Genomic DNA, 23,114 nt, shown 5'->3' on the forward strand with positions numbered 1-23,114 from the left:
AAGTGAGAGAAAGAGGGGGAGAGAGATTTGGTATGTGTGTGATTGTGTGCTGAGGTGAGAATGTTCTTAATGGGATACAGGTGACAACATGCTGACCAGAGCCACTGAACAATGATTACTCAGGAAGCTGGAGGTGTGTGTGTGTGTGTGTGTGTGTGTGTGTGTGTGTGTGTGTGTGTGTGTGTGTGTGTGAAACAGGGAGAAAAGGAAGTGAAGCTTTAAAGCTTAAAAAGAAGAGGTATTTTCCCTATAATTCTACTTATAGAAAAACAGTAGAATCCCCAGGAGTATGTTTCATCAAGAAGAAAAAGGAGATGAAGTGTTGCTTTGAGATAACGCCGACATCGATAAAAACTTGGCTCAGCAAACACAGTGGGACACTGTGTAAAGCTCAGCACGATGAGAATGGTGTTCTGGTATATATTTCAAATTAATTAACTTTATTTGTATGATTTAAGAAAAAGTTAAATTTAAATAAACAAAAACACCCTTGAATTATTTAAGCATTAGAAAAAGTGTTTTATAATAACACTTTTTTACCATGCCAAATGATGACAATTATTATTATTATTATTATTATTATTATTCTGTTATTGTAATAAATAATGAATAGTCAAACTATTCATCTGGGTTTTTTTTTTCTTGAGTAATAATTCTCACCAATACCAATATAAATTAATTTTAAAGTCTGAATTTTTTGCTTAACTAATAAATGATTATGGAATACAACTGATTTAGTTCAAAGGCAAGGTAGAAACTAAAAAACTAACATTAAAAAAATTTGTAGCAGAATGTTAAATTATTGAACAGTTAAACCTTGACACATTTAACATCTAGCTGTTCTGTAAGTTATTAAAAAAAAAATTAAAAAATAACTTAATTATGTTATGTTAAGTTGAATTAATTCCACATTAAGGACTTACAAATTTAAGTATTTCTGTTGACTAAACACTCATGAACTGTCATCATGCTGGTAGAATATAAAATCCTCTGAAGCAGTATTTGGGAGGCAAAACTTAGGGAAGTCAGTCAAAAAGAGAAGAAAAAAAAACTAATTTAACATAACATTGGCACATGGGAAAACAATAGAAATAGTCACAATATTTTTTGTCTTGTTTTCATTTCCTAAAATTGGCCTAACAAGCAAAACATATTTTGTTCTAGCTTACTTATAAAACACAACATGGAATGAAAGAAATACATTTTTAAGCCAAAGTTAAATCTGATTAATCAAATCACTTTGATTTCTCTGTAGCTGATGAGAATAATAACACTATTAACAACTGATAACAGGCGATTGTTTTCATTAGTTTTTCTTTATGTCTATCTTGACCCCAGCTTCTCGACCAGTCATTTCTTCTGAAAAGAAAATTATTCAGTTGCTGTACTGCCAAAGTAAATTTATGTACTATGTCAGAGTGATTTTAAATCATTCTAAAAGGCTCGTCAAAATTAATTAAAATATTTGTAAGGTAACTTTGTAATTCCTCTTACTTGTGAGCATGCATTGTGGTGCCAAAATCACATCATTTATCAGAGTATAATTTCTTTTCCAATGGTGTCTCCTCAATGGAAAAACAACATTATATGGAACACTGGTGCCCCCTAGTGTTAATTATATGACCTTTTGATTGGATCAACACTAATTGAAATTATGTCCAATCAATACTAGCTGGCAGGAAATACACTCTTTTGAAGGGGCCTCTACATGTTTCACCTTTGATTTGATTTTACTCACATACTGTGTGTGGATCAAGAAACTACATTTGATTATATATTTATTTTTACACAATTCTCAATAAGTTTCAGTCAATAAATGTTACATTATCTGACTTTGATGCAGAATAACAAAAACAGGTCTCAAAAATCTTAAATTAAGAGACAAATATAAATAAATATTTGATGATTTTTGGGAACAAAAAACCCTCAATGTAACACTCATACAAAGCCTTGTCGGCATCAACAGACACCCACACATATACACACATAACAGACATTTTGTCTAATTTAAAACCATGTTGAAATTGTCATTACTGACATCAGGTTTAATCCTACTGACTCAATTCCCTTCCCTGATTATATCTCTGTGAGTTGTGGAATCAGAAAGCTCTCTTTTCCCTCCCACTCTATAAGGTGTGAACTTTAGCCAGTGCCAACAGTCACAGACGCTATAGTTCTCTGACGCTACCACAACCCCATGGCCACACATTGGACTTTTACAGAAGGGTATGAGAGTTTGGACACACAAGTCTGATTTCATTTTTATGTGACAATCTTGAGACTTTAGGGACTTTAGGGTCTAGTTTTTTACCATGGTCTTAAATCACTGAAAAACAAAATGTGTAGTCTCAACAAATGTGAGCAGGGTTTTGATGTTGATAATTGTGACCATTTGGTAGACGCTCTTTGCCACATAAATGCATAGATTAGCACATGCACTCACACACACAGACACTAGATTTTTTTTCCTTCATTTTTGCCTGACTGGGACTGCATCATGAACTTATACCCTCAACTCTCCTCTCTCATCTTGGAGCTTTGGAAATTAAGTTATTCTCATCTGGCAACCCTCCCTCGCCTCAATCCCCTTGATCACAAAGAAGCCGTCAAGCTAAAGATATGAAAGCACCCCACAACAACCCCAAACCCCCTCCAATAAGCATGCCATGTTTCTTATGCAAATGCCAAAGAGAAGCACTTACAAGAGGACTTTAAAAAGTATGGAGACCCCGTCAATGCAGCTGGGTATTATAACGCTTACTTGCTAATTTCTATGGGTCAGCTGTGGAGGAATAGACCTGCCAATCATTTTCACATGTAGCAGAATTTGTCTCTCTACAAACAGGGATACTTTGCTGTTGCTATGGAGACTAATCCAAGTCCACAACCCCCCTGCACACCCTGTCCACATTCTGCGTGTTGACACCGTCAGGCAGTTTTTGAAACTACCTGATCACACATTTAGCTGCAGGCTGGTGGAGCCATTGGGAAGCTCTCAAATAAGAGTTCACTGCTCTTGAGGTGGGTAAGAGGACTCTGTCACTCTCTCTAGCTTACACTCACACACTCACACTCACACTCCCTCTCTCTCACACACACACACACACACACACACACACACACACACACACACACACACACACACACACACACACACTTGAAATACAGACTTTCTTTTACACGGTTGCTGACCAAGTATTTGTCATAAAGTAGGAAAAAATATATACAGGAAGATTTTTTTCTTTTTCTCAACAGTGCTTAAAACTCTCGTGGCTGCTTTTCAAAAGATCCCTGCACTGGTCTAAACTAAATTACACAAATAGTTTTGGTAAATATTTAAGCATAAAACTTAAATTAAAACCACGTCACACAGTAAGACAGACAATAAGCTGAACTGCTATTTAAATTTTAAAACAGCCAATTTCATTACACACATAACTAGAAAAAAATCCCTTGGACCTAAACAGTATTGTCTCTTCGAAATATACAGTATAATTTGATCTTGTTATGTTTTCAAAATGGTCACAATGCAGGCGACAGACAATTAAAAAACATATTTGCATGATGGTAAACCTGAGTGTATAGATTTCCAACAGCAATATTCTAGGTTGTCTGTTTAAAATGCTGTGCATAGATCCTATACCTTCTCCCTGCAAATCAAATATTCATGCACTACCTTGTTGTCTCTAGTCCTGAGGGTAGAGCTGGAATTACATATGCCTCACACGCATCTTCATGAATCATATATCACTGTATACCTACACACGCTCATAGTGGCCATTATGGAGTCCACTCTCTCACACACACACACACACACACACACACAAAACAAGACAAAGGTATGTATGAATATATATCTACATATGAAACAACTGTCCAGCTCTTAAGGTTTATTTAGAGCACATAGAAAGGATTATGGTTCTTTGCTGAACAAGTCTAGGGGATGAAACCTCAACACCACTGTAACACTCGACGATGAATGAGAGGTTGCTGAGATGGGGAAAAGAGGAGAGGAAGAGGAGTAACCTGAGGGTAGGGTGTATGAGTGTGAAGGGGTGTTTTCACGTTCTCAGGGCAGTGGCCTTTCTTGGTGCCAGGATAGGCTCTGCAGCCCCCTTCAATTAAGCAGGAAAATTGATGTGTATCATTAATTATGTCAGTAATATCATAAATCATCACTGGGTGCAGTAATTAATTATTTTCTACTCGTGTGAAGAACATGACAGAGTAGAGATAAATAAGGGGAGAGAAAGCTAGAGAGGAATTGTGGGGGACGCAGGGGGGACCCGGAGAAAGGGAGGACAGAGAGGAGGGAAGAGGAGGGATGGGGGGGTATTCGTCCGTCAGTAAAGGGGGGGTGGGGGGGGGGGTGGGGGTACACTCACACGCTCTATTTACCGGACCATTGGGATGTGACGGGAACGTGACAGCCCCCCTCCTGCTCTCACTTACCAGTGTTCTCATAGAGGAACGACAATTAGGCCTGAACGAGACGGGCACTTCCTGGAACAGATGCTGGCGTTCTCTGTGAAAAGCAACCCTGTCCTGCCTCTGAGGTTAAGGTGTGTGTAGCAGAGTTACCATTGCCTCTAAACGAACTAACAGCCCTGTGATGGACCATTTATAATCAAAGGGCAGCCTTAGAGAAAGTACGCCTATAAGGCCAGTGAAGCTTGTCTGAGGAGCTGAATGCATTTTATTGTTCAAGTCCTCCCCACCATTATGGGAAATGTTTTTGTGGCTTGTATGCAATAGATCTGAGACTCTACTTTAAACCTCAATAGAGTTTATGGGGGCTAGCAGGCAAATAAATTTGACAAAATATTGTTAAATATTTAATATTTTTTTAATTTTTCAACCATTTAACAACGTATTTATTCTCAGAGTACTGTAGAATAAAAACTATAATACCACTGCTATTTATGCTGTTTAGCACAGTCACATGTTCTGAGTAGCTTCATTATTTTTTTTGTATCAGCAGTTTAAATTAAAATATAAAATATTGATATAAAATATAAAAATTATTCGTCATGACAACAGTCAATTTAATCTAATTCCTGGGTTAATTTTTTTCTCTCTTTTTTTCAACAGGTCACAGGACACCCGTAGCACAAGTGAGTGTGATTTTGTAGTCTCTTTAATTTTATTTCATTAAATGGCCACTTCAATGAAAAGCATTTCAGTTAAAGAATAAAAGAGCAAATGAAGAGCTCTCTCGAAAAGGTTATCCAAGCACAACTCGCACTTCTATTTGTGCACTCTGTACTCATTCAAAGAGATTAAACGTTTTGTTTCATAATTTTGTAATTGTTACAGTACATGCCACCTCTTGTGGTTGACTGATATCTGATAACCAACCAATCAAAAATTTTAAATAATTCAGTTGTATTTATATGCTCTATATGCTACAGCACTTTAATAGCTACAGCAGATGACAGATTTTGTGTGGTGTTTTTATAGGTTTTTGTGAAGTCACTTAAGCAGTCTACACAGGAATCAGCCTACCTACAGCATATGCCCTCTCCATCCTGCACTACAGAAAGTCTGAAAAGTGGCGGAGAAGGTGATAGAACACTGACTGGAGCCTGGGAGATTTCAAACTGCATTGCCTTTAGCTCAGTAAGTGTTGACTGACTCACATGCTCGTATGCCTTCTCCCAGACCTTTGTGGATGCAGAGTATCGATCTGGACAATGGGGAGGAGATGAAGGGAAGAGAACCTGTGCTGAGAAAAAGTAAACACCGCTCCAGATGACAAAACACTGATCACCCCGGAGACCTAGACCTTCCCTGCTCGCTCCATCATTCTTCGTGACCTTTGGCACATCAACCTTAAGCCATGACCAGCCATGTAGTTATCTATATAGGTTTGTGATGTGCAGAGAGTCATCCATTTGAGCATTTGAGCAGAGGTAGCATTTTGAGACATTTTATGCATGTACAAGTGAGGTAAGGCAGCAGCACCATTGAGCAAGAGGGGTTTTAAGGAACACAGGCGTCTAAGCCAGTGTTTAATATCAAGTGTGCGCGGCAGAGTTTAATCAATACCAGGCCCCTTTTGTTCCCAGCCTGCTGAGGAGTGCAGCGGCCATTCACTCCAGAAAGGTTAATGCTGGGGGTCAAGTGATTTCACACCCACACCAGGATCCTCCATGTCACCACAGCTACCACGCCTCCAGCCGCCATGACACCAGCATCCTGATTTATGGGTTGTGAGAGGGTGATGGGATGGAGGGGAGGGGGGCAGTGTTATCTTATGATAATGCTGTCCCTCTGTACTCCCACAAATGAAGGGAGTGAGAGAGTGAGAGACGAGAAGCAAAGGAGAGGAGAGACAGCAGACTCAAACTCCCCTGCACCCACGTGGGTGTTTTTTTCTTTCTTTTCTCTGTCTTCTCTGTGACATAGTCCTTTTGTTTCAGCCAACTGGCTCTACATGCAGACAGAATGGCAATCTTTATTGTAATAATTGCTCTAAATTTGCGTGTCCACTTGTGAAAGGGTGGCGACGCTTGGCGCGACAGCAGTGAGTCATGATTGATTAGAATATCAATAATTCCTTTGGCGGAAGATTACAAATCTGTGAGAACTGTTTATAATGCCTATCAACAAATCAGACAACACATTTTTGCCATTTGCCTTTAAATTAAGAAGTGAAAAGTGAAGCTGTAAATATCCCATCTGAAGTCCCGCTGTCTGTGCGGATAAATCTATATAATGGGGGTGGCGTGGTTAAGAAGGTGCCAGAGGAGAAAGAGGTGCAAGAGGAATTAACATGAGGACTTATCTCACACGGGCCATTATTTAAACCCTCACTATTCTAAACACACCACCCCTCCAATGAGAAGGACAATAAATAATCCTTCCAAATAAAATCTATTCCCTGCAAATTCTCCAGGATACAGCCCATCATTATCAGTAGGAGGGGACGGACAGCAATTAATAACACAGCCACCCGTCTCTCAAAGAGCATCCATCTTATTTTCATTAGGTCTATTGCTGTGTGCATACGTGTGCCGGCTTGTGCGCGAGCGTGTGCTTGTGCATGTATGTGTATGTAAGAGAGGCTGTGTAACTGCATGCATATTTATGTGTTGGTGAATGATTCCACTCAGCTACACTGTCACATTCCCTTATAGTCCAGCCTTTGCTCTTTGGGTTTTGAATGTATGCTGTTTGAAATAATTTTTTGTGATCTTGCCTTTAATTTTTCTAATACCTCATTAATGTTCTACCAGAACCACCTTTGATTTGCTTCTCTGGATTTCCTGCATTTTTTTCATCTCATGTTTGGAGGCAGTATTCTCTCTCCAAAAGGGCAATTGCACTAGCATTAGCATCCTCTAGGTCTCTGGGGTTGACAATAGCAATTAGCTTCAATGACGGAGCGATATGAGAGGCTGCTGATTGACAGTTGCCCCCAGAGAAGGGGCTGACTGAGGTGACAGCTGGGCTCTCCACTCTCCCTGGCTGCCCCAGGCTCTGGCCCTGTGTCATCCCATGCGCCAGCCAAATCCTTCCCCAGCACACAGTCACATGTCTAGTTACATCCTGTGCGGTGGCCAAACCCTTCCCCATCACTCAAGCTCACGCCTTGTTATATCCTGTGTGTCAGTTAAACCCTTCCCCCTTAGTCCATGCCTGTTTCTTGTTATTCTAACACAGTACAATATGACACAACTCTGACCTTTCATTTTCCCTTTTTCCCTTTCCCTCATCGTATGTGTGCTGGGAGTGTGTCTCTGTTTCCATCTTCTCTCATACAGCACAGCCTGATGGTTTGGTATCTCCTCTATGTCAAAGCAACAACTGCAGCAGCCCTGACACATCAGTGAGTGTTTCTTCAGTAGAAGCCTGAGGAAATGAAGCGCTCCACGTCTATTGATCCCACTACACTCCACTGTGCATCAGGGAGACTTTGTTTTCACTGCCTAACAGAAACACAGCTCCATCAATACTGTACAGTACTCCTCGGCACCAGCTCCTCTCCTCACACAGTAGCGTCCCAGGAGGCCTGTGATAGACTCCACTAACTGTACACAACTGTACAGAGAGAGAATACAATATGTTTGTGTGTGTTGTGATGTGTTTGTCAAACTGCAGAGGGGGCCCTGGGATGGCAACGGCAATTTAAAGAGTATAAAAGACATATTGGCAACAATGCTTTGTGAATGATGTATTATGTAATCTGCCCCGGGAGTATATCTCTTCTACTCCATCTCCCTCACTTTTTCTCCCCTTCCATCTTTCTAGCTCTGTTTTTCCCATCTTTATCTTCCTCACTCTGTGTGTGTGTGTGTGTGTCTGTGGTACGGCTTTTAAGGCTCACTTCCACATGCATCAAAATAAGTGCCAATAAACAAATCACTGCACTAAACGGCATCAAGGTCACATCAATCTGAGAACAACAATGCTGACTGGTTTCACCAGAGTCTATTAGTTGAGGGGGGAAACAACCAGGCACTGGGCCAGGCTCTGTGTGTGAGTGTGTGTGCAGGGGTAAAGAGACCTCTGTCAGCACTGATAGAGCCCCACCACTCTTATTTATGGCCTACTGTACTACATGTTCTGCATTCAGCCTTCAATCTGTAAACAGGACAATGGTACAGAGCTCTGACCGTGTGTGTGTGTGTGTGTGTATTAGTTGGAATAAATACATATTGTCTGGTCCCTATCCCTTTGTCATTTCTTTACTTCCTTCTTAGGAAATCAGGTGATTTTTTTAAGGTAAACACTGTAACACTAGATGACACAGGTATTTGTATTCTTGATCTAATGATTTATTGGCATATGACTCATTTATGTAATAATAAGAATGAAAGCATTATGTTGCTGATGTTGCTTCTTTCACAATTACTAGATTCCTTTTGCATGTTTACATTCATCTGCAAGAACAGTTCTGGTGACACATTTTGATAAATTATTTAATTAAATCACCTAATTGATTAGTCAAATAAATCTTGACTGCTGGAAGACTAAGAATTTTTTTAGTAGGCGTCAGCAAAACTGGTTAGTATTTTACACACAGACACACACAGACACACACACACACAGACAACTGCATGCAGAAACACACATCCATACACATGTATTTCTTCAAACATTCTTTATACAATTTTTAACCAATGATTTTTATATCCTTCTGGCACACTATAGTTGTAATCCTGCAATAAGCCTATTTTTTTGAATTCACTCTACAAGTAAACACATTGAAGCTCTTGTTTTGTACTGCCTACTATTACAAACATGCTGAAATTCATTCTGAAAATCAACATTTAAATTGGAACATTTCATTTTCAATCAACCTCTTCCATATTTGTAATTCTCCTAGCATTTAATTGTGCAGTTATGGCAGTCTCCAAGGCTTTAAATCTGTATATAAAATTGAAATAAACATTTAACATTCAAAACAGCAGGAGGAAATTTTGATGGAAAACATTAAGACTAACAAGCAAAGCCCATTTCTAATGTCTGCAAACTGTTAACTTACAGGGGAGGGAGAGTCTGTGGGTCAGGTGGCATCATGTTCCCCTCTATTTCTGTTGCCATCAATAAACAAGTATACATGCACATTCTCCCTCTCTCACATGCATACACAGAGCATGGTAGTGAGTGATAGCAAGTATAACCACTAAGCCCCCAAAGTTTAAGACACATAATTTTAAAAACTGTATTGTTTGTAAAAGACGATTACTAGAAATAATTAATAACATTTATCTCACTAAATTGAACATGTAAAAGTACTCAGCTGGGGTCACAGGCCAAGAATTCCCTTTTCAAGAATCACCTTTTTTAATGAAAGTATTGCAATCAGTAAGAAATTTTGAGTTGACTGCTGAGTGTGGCCTCTCACTTACTGTCTACCTTGCACAGTAAAACTATGTTTAAGTTTAGGTCCTTGTTAGGGACAGAGAGGAGATGAGATGAAAAGAACCTGAGTGAAAAACACATTCTACTCTGAGGGTCACTCAAAGTTTTATGGAGACAAAAAAAGCTGCTACCCTGGCAAAACTCTGAACTCGTGTCAGCACTAATCAACTGCAACTTTGGTAAAGGGTAATATGATGTGGAGTTTATGTTATTGTTTGGCTGAGTTTGCAAACCACTTGATTCTACAACACATCCCATACAATTTATTGTGTCTTAAAGTGAGGTCCAATTAAACACTGAAATAGTGCTGCTTTATAGGTTTCATATGCACACAAACAGTATCAACAACGCATCGTTGCACTTACAAATAGGCACATGTGCCCAAAAGTTCGCACACACACAAACACACACACACACTGGAAAGTGAAAATGTCTCATGTTTTAGTCTGCCTGTCCACCTCCGTTTAATCTATCCTCCAATCATAGTTATTGATTGGATGAAATCATCAGCAGGTGGCCCATCTTTACTGTCTCTAGCCAACCCAGACGGAGCTCTCAAACTCTGACGCCACAGAAAATATCCAACTCACAGCTTTCATTTAACCAGACATACATTAAATGATATTAATAACACACCGCTTAATGGATCAATTCCCTCTGTTTATGTAAAGTGAAGTGGAAGAGGGGAGGGAGTAGAAGACAGAGAAAGAGAGAGAGAGACAAAAAAGGGAGGGAGGGATTACGGGGCGAATGAGGTATGGTAAGATAGGGAGAGATATTTCTGTGTGTGGGAGAGGTGTGAGTGGAAAAAAACCACCTTATTAAATGACAAGCTTTTCCTGGTTTGCGCTAATTAATTGTGCACTGCCACTGACTGCTAATTTGCTGGGAAAAATGCATCCCAAAAGCAAAGGGGGCTCCTGCTTGAACTTTGCCTCAGAAGCACCTAAATCACTGGTGACTGCAGCTGTGTCCCTCTCCTGGACTGCAACACTATTAAATTAGAGCGCCTGGGCCATCAATTTAATAAGCGCTGGAGCAGATCATTTGAATAAGGACAGTATTAGTATTCTAGCTGAGCACATCTAAGAGCAGCTGACCTTTTTCACCGCTGAGAAGATCCTTGAACACATCCAGCTGAATCAGAGAACACGGTAATAAGCCCGTCAATGTTTAACAGTGTCAAAAGGAAGGATTTTTTTGCTCTCTCCTCTTCAGCCTATCACCCCCACCCCCCATGGTAGTGCCAGCTATTGTGGTATGGCTAGGATCTCTGCAATTTAAAACAGAGGGATAGACCAAAGGGACAGGGTGAGAAGGGAAGAGGAGGGGATAAAAACATGCTCACATAATGCTGAAAGAGATTTATGATTAATTGCACTGCAGTCTGCACGAGTCCATTTGTGCATGTGTGTGCATGTCCACACATGCACTCATACACCATGTGCAGACATGTATACCTTCTTTCCAGATGCAGAATTGATTTATGTGCATGTTGGGGTGTGGAATTGATCAGTGCACATCAAAATTCCCCATGAACTCCCACATAACAAATCAGATCCTGACCTTTGGCTTCAACATCTTTAGCTGCTGATGCACACCTGGGGGACAGCCTATTAAGTACTGTTTTGACACATACTGTAGGTGTTTTGAACAGTACCAGGGTGAATTGGCAGGATAGTGAAACATTAGTGGTAGTAATGCATTGGGCTGTGAAATACATCATCTGCAGTGACAGTTATGGTGCCTGTCGGACCGTAGAGAAAGAGATTTAACTAGCCTTTTGTCTGCATGAAATAAACATTGCATGGGAGGTTAAATGCTCCAACATATGACTGGCTGGCGACAAATCAAGCACTTTCTAAGTACCTACCACAATAATGGGCATTTGGTAAATAATACTGAAAAACACAGTGATACTAAGTAGGAATAGTATAGACTTTGTTCATTTTGGGCAGTTCATTTCAGGCTAATTATTTGTAATGAGTGTGAAACTGTCAGATATACACTGAAAAAGCACATTTTTATTGCTCCACACTTTGCAATTTAACTCTAAGCAGGCTCGCATTTACAGAAACGCTTCAAGGTAATTCTGTTATGACAGGCGACACAGTAATCAATATAGGGCAGTGCACACAACACACCAGGCTCCAAGGGTAACATGGAAAACAAGGTCTGTGCCTGGTCATACGACTGCCACTACTTGGGCTTTTTCCAGGGATATAATAAATATACAAGATGGCGTCTCATTCACTCACCATGCAGCACTTAAACGCTAAGGACAAGAAAGATCCATAAATAATGGGGGAGTCAGATGGTAGATATATGTTTGGCCTGGGAAACGGCCGGCTCTGTGTTTTATGGGGCTAGTTGCAATGTTGATGAATATTTGCAGGTTCGAAATCATAGCTTAATGTCAGCCCACAATTTGTTGCAATTAGTCAGGTGATTTATAGGAATACCGGGCCGAGTGCATGGTAACAATTAACACAGCTTTCTCTAGGCTTTTTATTAATGGGGTGTCGCACCAGAAGTAGGTTTCAACCAAAGCTAGTACATCTGCAGGCCGGTGGCAACTCGGTGTGTGGCAACGTCCGGCTACAAAGATGGAGGACAGACAAACCCAGTTCAGCAAAAGCGACAAGGGCTGCACAAAAGGATCCACTCTAGTCACTTTTTGTGTGTATGCGTGTGTGTGTATTTAGTCAACTGTGTGTTCATGTAGAGTAAGATGTTGTCCAACTTTTAAAACTGAAAATAGCGCGTGTTTTATCTTAAGACTATTCCTAAATTTTATATATTTAGACAATTTATACAACTTTGCATATAAAACACATTGTTGTTTTGGCAAATGTATATTAGTTTTCCAGTGAAAATAAAATCCATTAAATTAAAAATTGCAGGGTACAGCTTTTTCTGTTGCCTAATTAAATTAAATGTTTGTCATCAAAAGGTATAAGTCTTTTTCAAAAATGCATGATAAAATACATGTATTTATATGCATTTTAAAATATAATTCCTACTTCTCCTAAGCAACATTTGGCATTTAAGTATGTACTTGTGCAATGAGACAAACAGTTAAAAAGGAACCAAACAGCTGTTCTGTCTGGCAATAACAGGGTTCAAGTGGAGCGATGTGCCCCTAAACGGCTAATAAACGGCACAAAATGAGCCTGCAATTAAATTTATACACTTGATTGCACTGCTGTCATGTCCACTACAGGCTTATCGAACACCTGGGATCTATTTCCTAATAGAACCTTGGGGAGAGTGAAGAAAGAGAGAAAGAGGAGGGAAAAGAAATGAACAAAGCAATCTTTTTTCCCCTCGTATTTTTTTTGGCTGCTTTCTCGGACGTTTGTAGAGGATCCTCTTCACTTACACGGACAGTTTGAGGTTTTAAAAAGGAAAGACAAAAGAAGGGGGTTTTCATCAAACTATTTTGTTTAGCTGTGGCAAATGAGTTTTTATTCATTTAAATTGCTATATCCATTTGTAGTCATTAGTAAGCAGCGCTATGACACATCTTCATAAAAGGTACGAGTTTAAGGCTTCAATCAGGCTGAGCGTTAAAAAAGAACAATCTGTAGAGATGGGTTGCATCTTGTAATATTGAATATCATACCTTTCTAATTTTCCAGTATTGTTAACAATTGTGCATGGAAAGCAGTAAGTAGCATTAATGTATATATATGTTATTTGTGATCTGTCTCACCAAGTTATGTGCGTCAGTACATGATAATGAATAATGTTGCAAATCTAATGAAATGACAGAGTCTCTTCTAACTGACTCCATAAGCGCTGACACCGCACTGCAATACCTCTCAGCCCAGCCTCAACACTCCATTTCATCATGAAAAAAGGTGTCAGCACAGCAAATTATAATCGTTAATAAACCTTTATTCGATGGTGTTTGACAAAACTGTGATGTTACTGTGAAAATGCTCATCTTTTTTCTCATGTCTAGTTCCACGCACTCTTCTCACTTTCATCTCCAACTCACTTTGAATACCTAAGAGCAAGCTTTTCATGTCTTTCTCAAGCATGATTACTGACCTATAGATGTGCTACCCGAATGTACTGGCTATGATTAACCACATGAAAATAGTTTTTATAATTTTCTTTATTATTTTACAAAATTGTGAAAAAGTATTTTGAATCAGAAAGACTACACAACAACAGGTCATATTTTAACCACTATAATTAGTAAAAATCATGTACATGGACACCTGATCTAACAATTCCACAGTATTGGAAAAAAATGGATGGAAAAGGTTCAATTTTATGAACAATAAGAGTTTTCACTGTATTTCAGTTAAACCTAGTCTGTTTCGTATCCTCATCTACATCAAGACTTCCTTCTTCCTAAGTTTCCTTGAATTAGCTAATTACACTGGGCAATTTTAGAGAGCTGGGTTGATAGAAAAAGTCATGTTTTGGGGGCTCTGGGCCCACAATCCGTCTCTGACCACTGCTAAGTCACATAAAGTATGTGGCAGGAGGCCAACAATAATTTTCCTAACCCTTTTTTAATTGTGGGAGGGTCATTCACAATGCCCAGTAGAAAGCATTAGCCACTGAACTGCGACTGACAAGGGCAGGTTTCCCACCAGCAAGAGGCACCTTGCAGTCAAGCCAAGAAGTTGAGAAAAAAAAAGTAGTGTGCTATGTTAGAGCCATGTTTTAATGTAAGTTGGCAGTTGTATACTTTTAAAACAACGAATATCTAATGTGTTTTTATGTTATTTGTCTTGTACTAAATTTAAACTTTAGAACTGGAATTTACATGTAACATGTCTGTGCTGGGAACCAAAACCATAAATAATTCAGTCAGCTCCTTATTTGATTATATTTGCTAATTTTGTGACCTTGTCAAGCAATTATTTGTCAATCTCTGCCTTTTTCTCTACTTACCTGGTTCACTGGTTCACTGAGTGGCTAATGGCATTTTAACTTGGCCAAATTATGAGCACTTTTCTGAAGTAGCCGCGACAGAATTGGTTCAACATGTCCCACGGTTAAAAAAAAATTAACAAAGCAACTTTTTTTTCAGGAATTCACAAATTTCCCCAAAGGTTTCATCACCAAGGATGTGGGAATGAAGAAATCTACATTCTCCTCTCTTTCTTACTTTTGCCTTAAATTATCCTTTTTTGACAGCTAACTAACAATCATTACAGCTCAAACAGTTACCTGTGAGAATGGCCATAAATCTTGTTAAAATAACCAAAACCGTCTCTCACATTTTTTCCCCCCACAAGAAGCAACCTGCCTGTACACACACACCATCTGTACATAGTTAGAGCCGTATGCACACAGATGGCAGCCAAACACTCCCAAACTTGCTCCGTCCGCACATCTAACCTTACAAAGCAAACTAATTAACAGTAAAACGCAGAGAGAAGGAAGGAGCAGTTTGAAAGTTTTGAGTTTGCAATGACTCTAATGAGGAGAGAGAGAGAGAGAAGGGTCATAGTAATGCCAGAGGGATGGGGGGACTTCTACTAAGGCTCTAGCTTTACTGCCCTCTTTAAGATCCATATTAAATGAGGGCTACTTATCGCCAAGCCTCTGTCCCAGCACACAAGCCTTTAACAGCATGGTGCGGGGCATAGGGCACGCATCTGAAAGGAAGGAGATGAGTGGTGGTGGAGCTGGGAATGGAGAGAGGAATCTTGATTTGCCAAATAAGATATCGCTAGAAGCGCTTCCTGTGTCACTTTATTATAAGGGGCAAGCTCATAACATGCTGTCCTGGGGTTCTGTGGTCAGTAATGCGAATATTAGGTACACATTATTTTGCTACAGGCTCAAGGTTTAAAATTTTTCGTACTTAAATTTGTTTATTAAAAGAGTCTTGGCAACTTTGCTAGTGATATATTTGAATCCACCTGTTGTCACAAAACAACTAAATAACTGTGCAAAAAAATATATTATTTATTTCCTTTAAATGACAAGCAACCAGTGAAGGACCTGTGTATTGTTCCGGTTTTTGTCTTTTCATGGGACTTGTGTACCCACACTTTGAGTGGCCTACCATACTGATGAAATTCATTTTGTGAAAAAGAGGACAACTCCTTGGAAAGTTAATTAGTAGGAAACAAGCAGAGGAAAAAGCAGGAAACGAGAAATGACCCAGCTGCCAAAAGTAATAACGTTTTCATTATTTATTTCATTATTCATTTATGGATGTGTTCAGACAGAATTAATAATAGAAATCCCTGAGAGAAAATGTTTGCGCTGGAACCCTATTACGAGCAGGCCAAGTGCAGTGGCACAGTTAGTTAACATGCACAAATGTACTGCCCTCGACAAATAACATATCAAGTGGAGCCCTGGATTATTTTGTGCTCCCAAACCTCTCTCTTTCAATTCTCTGCTTTCATTTAATTGTTTCAGTCAGGGTTAAGGTTATATTCAAACTGCTACTCCCTGCTACCTTCATGGAAAACAGTACAATTTAAGAAAAAGCTAAAGCAATAAAGCAATCATCTGTTGCCAAATGCTGTGAGAATTGTATCGTAATAATCACCATGGCATCAATTTAAATGTCTATTGCTCTGTTTTCATAATAAAGTGAGATGTCCATTTTTTCCTCCCTGAGAAAACTAGTAATGAAGCACAGAATCAATTAGAAGTCCCTTCGGAGAGTGGAATTTGTGCTGTCCCATTACACATTTCTTCTTTTTCGTCCAAACATTACTCTGCATGATATTCCCTGATCTGGCCTGTGTTTGCTTTTTCTCACTGTTTACTGCAACACTTGCAGGCCAACTCACTTTTGATTTTCCCCACTGAGATTCCAAATACACTCCCCATACCCGCTCTGGAGAAAATGAGGCCGGAAAGGAGTAGTGGCGAATCATTCAAGGCTGTCCAAAGATCTCTATTACAAAAGCAGATTTTATTTTCACTTCCAACACAGACATCTTGGATAAAAGGCATGTCAAAGGCAACTGGGATAACTGTTTTTTCTCTTGGCATATTATTTTTCACTTATCAAACGTGTTTCCCTTACCAGCCTCCCAACCACAACGTACCCACCCAGTTCCTGGCTTTACTATATTAGGGAAAATTGAGAACGGATGGCAAGAGACAGAATGCTTCATTGGATCTATCTATCTATCTATAGAAGATGAGGTAGAGTTAGTGTGTGGGGGGTGGAAGCGGAGTAAAAAAGAAAAAATGAAATTAAAAATAAGGAGAGCCTTGGCCATGTGTCAGTTGAGCATTTTTACATTAGCGGTACGTAAGGCATTTCTTTCTTCCTCTCTTATTTGCCGCTCGAAGCACCAGGGCCATGGCCATGTGTGAATAATCACACAGAGGGCCTCAGAGGTGGCCTCACCCCCTTACAAGAGGCTGGGTGCAAGGGCAGATGGGGGAGGCGCAGGTTGAAGGACTTAAAGGGGGGGGAGTAAACGTTAACACGTTGAGGATTTAGATATCCTCACAAGCTTGTCTCATTAGCTGCTAATTGGCAAGACTTTCCCCCATCTTTTGTTCTGCATAAGGTTTGTCTTTTTTTAGGATGGAGGCAGAGGAGGAAGACGAAGAGGTGGGGGCAGTGGGATGGTGAACTACATATTTCAAGTGCTCCATGCTTCGCTGAGAGAGTGTTAAGCCCATATTACAGCAACATAAACACTTCTGTCCTACGATTAACCTTAAAAAGCGACTGAGTGCAAAACTAAACGCTCAACCTGCTCAACCAAATTAGCTGAGATCAAGGAGAGAGCAAGATAGAAAGAAAGAGCAAAAGAACAGAAGTGAGAGAGAGAGAGAGGGCGAGAAGCAAGAACAGGGGTTATTTTTCCCCTTTCCCCCTTTTTCCGGTCGTTCACCTTTCTCAAATGGGAAATCGTAGAAAAACATCAACACAGCTAAACGGCAAATTATTACCAAAGCTCCCCTCAGTGGTGGGTGCAAAGCAGACATATTGGAGTTGTCATGCAGGGGGATGGCCAATACTTTCCTAGAATTATTCTGAGTATTGGACTCTTTGACAAACATTAAACAAGACAATAAAATACATAGGTAAAGGTGTATTTGCCTATGGGCTTAGATCACTTGAAAGAAAGACAAGAGGAAAGAGAAAATGAGAAAATAGGTCTCTATATTAACAGCACAGTTTCCTGGCAGTCCAAGTGAATTATACATTTACAGAAGTAGCCACTCGAGTCTGCATGAACCCTATCCTCGAGGCAGAACTTGGCCATGACTGGCAAATAGGAGGGTCATGTGTACAGCTTGAGAGTTTTTTTCTGCCGTTGTGATGGTTTGTCTGTGTCTTAATCTCTCTCTCTCTCTCTCTCTCTCTCTCACACACACACACACACACACACAGTTTTTCTATCCCTTTGATTCTTTAGAGGTGTAACTGTGTCCTGAATGTCAATAAAGACCAGAGAGATGGCAGGTCAATTGACCATTCCTGTTACTTTAGAGGATTTTAGTTTTTTTTTTAAAAAGGTATTGGATTTCAGGACAAAGTAATTCAGAGCAAACTATGTCTGTTGTAATCTATTTTAATGGACATCGTTAAACTAAATACACAGAGCTATGTGTCTCCCCGTGTTTGCAGAGAGATTTTTATGATGACTCAAAGAATACAGGATGTATCAATACTATGTACAATACTGGTGTAATATTATGCACCTTAAAAACTCCAGATTGTTCTCTATTACTAACAGGTGCATGACGTCATTACATTACTACAAATTATTTTTTTAAGTTGCTTTAGGTTGAGGAAGAAACTATGTATTCACAGCTGGGGAGGGAGGGGAATGTCTGAGGAATGTGTAACTCATAATGGTGCAATGCTTATCAACAGCATGCAAGAGGAAACAGTGGAAAAACTGAGCACAAGTAACATGATGATTACAATTACAGTGAGAGTAAGGGTTCTGTTTTATGTTAAGAGAGATGTCAGAGAGGGTTAGGAAGCTGGGTCATAGCCCTCATATGCTGTTTAACACCTGACACCAAGGCCATACCAAGGTTTATAACTCACATGGAAAGAGAGGTGAAGAAAAAACGGAAAAGGGAAAAAAAACAAAGAGGAAAAAACCTAGCCCCCAGCACAGGCCTTTGTCAGTTGGGACAGTATACTGACTTTCTGTCAAACATCTCCAGTGTGCTTTTTTTCACCATTTCAAGTCAATTAAATTCATTTTTATTTGTATACCATAAAATCACAACATACATTATCTGAAGGCACTGTGGCTATGTATAAATTGCTACTTAGTCCTTGCTTACAACATTCAAAGACCAAAAACAAAGTAACAATTTCTGACCAAAGACTTCTAGCACAGTCTAAGGGACTCACAAGAGCGAAGACTCCAGTAGAAAAAGCAGGGTAGGTCACAAACGGCCAGCACATGGGTCCCTGGCTTACTCCAACATCCAGCAGATCAAGGGCCTTGAACAAAAGCAGTACTGACACTGACCTCTCTGAGACCCAGCAACTGAAACAGCCGTAACAAGGTATTAGCAAGCACCTCTGTATACCCTCCAACTCTCAGCCCGGGTCTAAAGAAACACAGCTGCACGGGGTGTTTTCCAGGGCGGAGGGCAAACCTGCAAGCAACGTGGTGCCCCTGGCTAAGCTCAAGGGTGCAGCTGGAAGGTCAAGAACTCAAAGCAATGGGGGCAAAGTTTACTGAGATTAATTTTTAATGGCATTTTCTCTCTCCAAAATAGCCCTTATTTCACATAAAGTTTGGATATAATTCTTAGAAGTAATAGTACCAGGTGTTTTTCCCTTGATTGCATTTATTTAATGTATAATATGTATTTCCTGTTGCAGTGGGTATGAGTTCAGTTTGCCCTCTAAGAATGTGGTATAGCTGTGTGTGTTTTTGTGTGTGTATGCATGTGCAAGCACGTATGGCGGTCGTCTCTGTGTGACTGTGGGCGTCTAGAGGAGAGAGAAGCCTCATCTGTTACCAGCCCAGCCCGGCCGGCCCGCTGCGTGAAGTAGAACGACAGGGTGTCACCGACGACGACAGTGATGGATGCCCTAAATTCTGTAGGCAACTTGGGCAATTGGACACATTAACAACAGGCACCTGCTTTCCCCCGTACAAATCTATTAAAAGATAACAGCAATGGCGGCTCCTGCACTATTAGTAAATTATAGCTCTGTCTGAGTGTGAGGTAAGTGTGGGCCTCCCTTCTACCACCTACCCCAATCCTCTCCACCTTGTTGCACTGTCTTATTGGCAGTCTCACAGTGCCACCTAGTGGCAGCAATTTATAATGCTTTTCTTACAAAAAAGACAAAAAAGAAGAGAGAGGGGAGTAAGTTTACTCAAGACTAATCATTTCACCCTTACCTGTGAACAAGAGCCACGTACTCAATACTCAATAACTCAATAACGGTCTGTAGTTTGCACTGAATCAACACAGAATTTCATTATATACAAAAAAATGAGTTCAATTATAGCCAAGTTATCATAATTTCAGAGTATATCAAAAAACAACAATTATTTGTTGTCACATTTGCAGTTAGAACTTAAATATAAAACCCACAAAAAACATACTATTCACATGCAGTGCAAGTTTCCCATGACAACAAGCCCTAAGACCAGTCTCAATTACGGCTGATCATTGCATGTTGGTCGGTAATCACTGGGGTGACCTTTAATCAGTTAACGGTTTATCTTAGTCTGTGTATGTTGTATGTATGATAGTGTGTGTGGGTGGGTTAGGCAAGGATAGTTGTTCTTTACCCCTCTGTGCACAGCATGGATTTCTCTTGCAAGTTATTTTTCCAACAAACCATTCCTTGAGCAGAATCGGCCAAACAGCCAGTGATTGGAGACAATGTGGCTGATATAAAACCATTATGACCTACTCAAGACCTCCTCTATTAAAACGTTAAGAGTGGACCAGTACTCTCAACATGACACAATTATGACATATCTTGGGCCAGGTACGCCACATAAACATGTGTCACATAAATTTGCTGGGGGTAAATATTTCTGTGTCTATGAGGGGTATGTGTTTGCGAGCTGGCCAAGAATAAAGGGAGGACAAGACCAGTAAATACTTTTACAGCAGGCAATTTGTCAGGATGTGTAAATGTCTCCAATTCCCAACAGCACTGGAGGAAAATTTACAGTCACTCGGGAAGTGACAATGCACAAAAAAGGACCACTTTTTACTCCCTCTCATCTCCCACAGACCACTAAAACCTTCCATAAATCTCCTCCGGTCCCTCCAGATGTCTGCTGTTGTCAGATATCATGCCTTGACAATGCCTTCTACCATCATTGTCTCGACAGAAATATGATATGCGAAACTGCAGTGTCACATCACTTAACATGATTTAGCCTAAGCTAGCCTGAACCATTTTAATCAATCAAAAATGTCACCTTTTTCCCCTGTAATGATGGTAAAGGTATAAGATCCCTGTGTTGGGGTGATCTATAAGACTTAACTAGGCTACTGTTTTACGACTACTGCAAGCTAATGTACTAAAGGATACTCCTCTCTTCCTGTCATCAGGTTTTTTATCAAACTGGCAAATAAGTAGGGCAGTATTACCTCATGGGCAGGGGAGAAGACACTTCATGTCATGTGTAAACCCTATGTATACAACATTATAAGAATACCCCATTACTGTGCCACCTGATCTGTTTTCCTGGACCTGTATATGCACGGCGTACACTCATGGTACTGCAAGGGAGTTTGGACAAACGTATTCATTACTCTGTATGCTGGTTGCTAATTGATGCTAATGGCTTGGTTACTAACACACCCTTTGATCAAATGTCTCACTAATTGTTTTTGTAGACATTCTAAAGCCTCACTGGACAACCATGCCTTTCAGCAAATCGACATCAGTATTAACAGTACATCAGACTGGTCATTGTTGGGTGTCACAATAACTTCCATACTGCAAGATCTAGTAGACATAACAATACATTTACCAGAACATAACACAACTATGTCTTGAGATGCACTATAGACTTAGTCATGGTCAACAATAATGGTGGATAAAAATCATCAATAGCAGCAAAAGATGAATGGGGTTAATCTAGTAATAAATGTTTTCTCTATACTAGACAAATGGCAGAATAGATGCATTTGTCTCATAAAACCTGCACCAGACCACAAACATGCACACAAAAAACATTCTTAGTACCCAAATTAAAAATAACTCATTAACTTACCAAAATAGTGAATTCCATTTAGAGTGTACAATAAAAGACAACAGTTAACAGTATACAAGTGGACTGGGAACTGTACCTGTAACCACAATAGAGTGACTGGATCCACATGCCAGCAGCTTCACTGTGCCAAGCCTAGTTGCTGTGAACTCTCTCAGATGGGCTTCTTCTGGACCAATGTCCCCTGGCCTGCCATGTCCAGTCTGGCCAAGCTCTCCACTACCCCAGCACAGCAGATCCACATCCAACTCACACTGTATGTCCTGGGAACACAGACAAAGGAAAAGTATTTCTCTCAATTTTAACTTTTTCTTAATTATAAGGAAGAACTGTGTGTATGCGTAACATGGAACTAGAGTTACTGACATGTAGTTTTTCATAACCTACATTTACACTTCACACACCAATAAACATACGAAATATATTTTTATATGTTCAAATGATATGGGAGTCATAATTTATTCACTATTTGTGTATGAATGATGTGGTCCCAAATACAGTATGAAAATAGTGGAAGCATTTTAATTTAAATAGCTGTTTACAAATACTGGTCTCCTTGCCAGCATTAAGCTTACATAAAGCCAATCTGAAGTTCCCAGTCTTATTTGTAATGAACTGTGGATCTGATGCAGATCACCAATATTCTCCTCAACATGTTTATTTACAATCTGCCCTCTGTGCTAATTAGGATGTGACCCAGCACACACATGCACACACAAACGTGGAAGCTGGGTGTATGTGAAGCCAAGTACATGCATAGGCATACACACACCCCACAGCAATATTACAAGCACAATTCCATCCGGCTGATATTGGAATTTTCCGAAAGAGCAAACCAATAGATAACCTATTACAAAACTATAAGAGATCAATAGCTAATTTCTTTGCATTGATTACCACTTGGACATTTAACATGCGCCCTGTGGCCACAGTGTGAGTTCCGCAAGCTTAGATCCCCATTGGCCCTCATGAGTATTAAAATTATCGATTCAGACAGAGGACTAAAAATGTCAAGCTGTTCATTAATCTTAATAAAGACTGGACTTGACCAAGGCACCCTTTTTCCCA

The 23,114-nt window shown here is 39.8% G+C and overlaps 1 protein-coding gene and 1 long non-coding RNA gene across 4 annotated transcripts in view; one reads left to right on the plus strand and one right to left on the minus strand.

Moving 5' to 3' along the window:
* Positions 1-23,114, minus strand: part of LOC139623962 (uncharacterized) — a 296,887-nt gene that overhangs the window by 271,865 nt on the left and 1,908 nt on the right. For all 3 annotated transcript variants that reach the window (XR_011691618.1, XM_071482655.1, XM_071482656.1), the window contains exon 2: positions 22,126-22,309. Coding sequence is in view for 2 of the 3 variants with exons in the window: in XM_071482655.1 (XP_071338756.1) it covers positions 22,126-22,309 (184 nt within the window). In the remaining variant the exon portion in view is untranslated. The remainder of the gene's footprint in view (positions 1-22,125; positions 22,310-23,114) is intronic.
* Positions 747-16,212, plus strand: LOC139623966 (uncharacterized). Its single transcript, XR_011691623.1, has 3 exons — positions 747-3,021; positions 5,092-5,114; positions 5,461-16,212. It is a non-coding gene; the product is annotated as an uncharacterized lncRNA (long non-coding RNA).

The sequence above is a fragment of the Trachinotus anak genome, unplaced genomic scaffold (assembly GCF_046630095.1).
Source record: "Trachinotus anak isolate AG129_WGS33_773 ecotype Australia unplaced genomic scaffold, CSIRO_AGI_Tana_v1 ptg000008l, whole genome shotgun sequence".
NCBI classification, from domain to species: domain Eukaryota; kingdom Metazoa; phylum Chordata; class Actinopteri; order Carangiformes; family Carangidae; genus Trachinotus; species Trachinotus anak.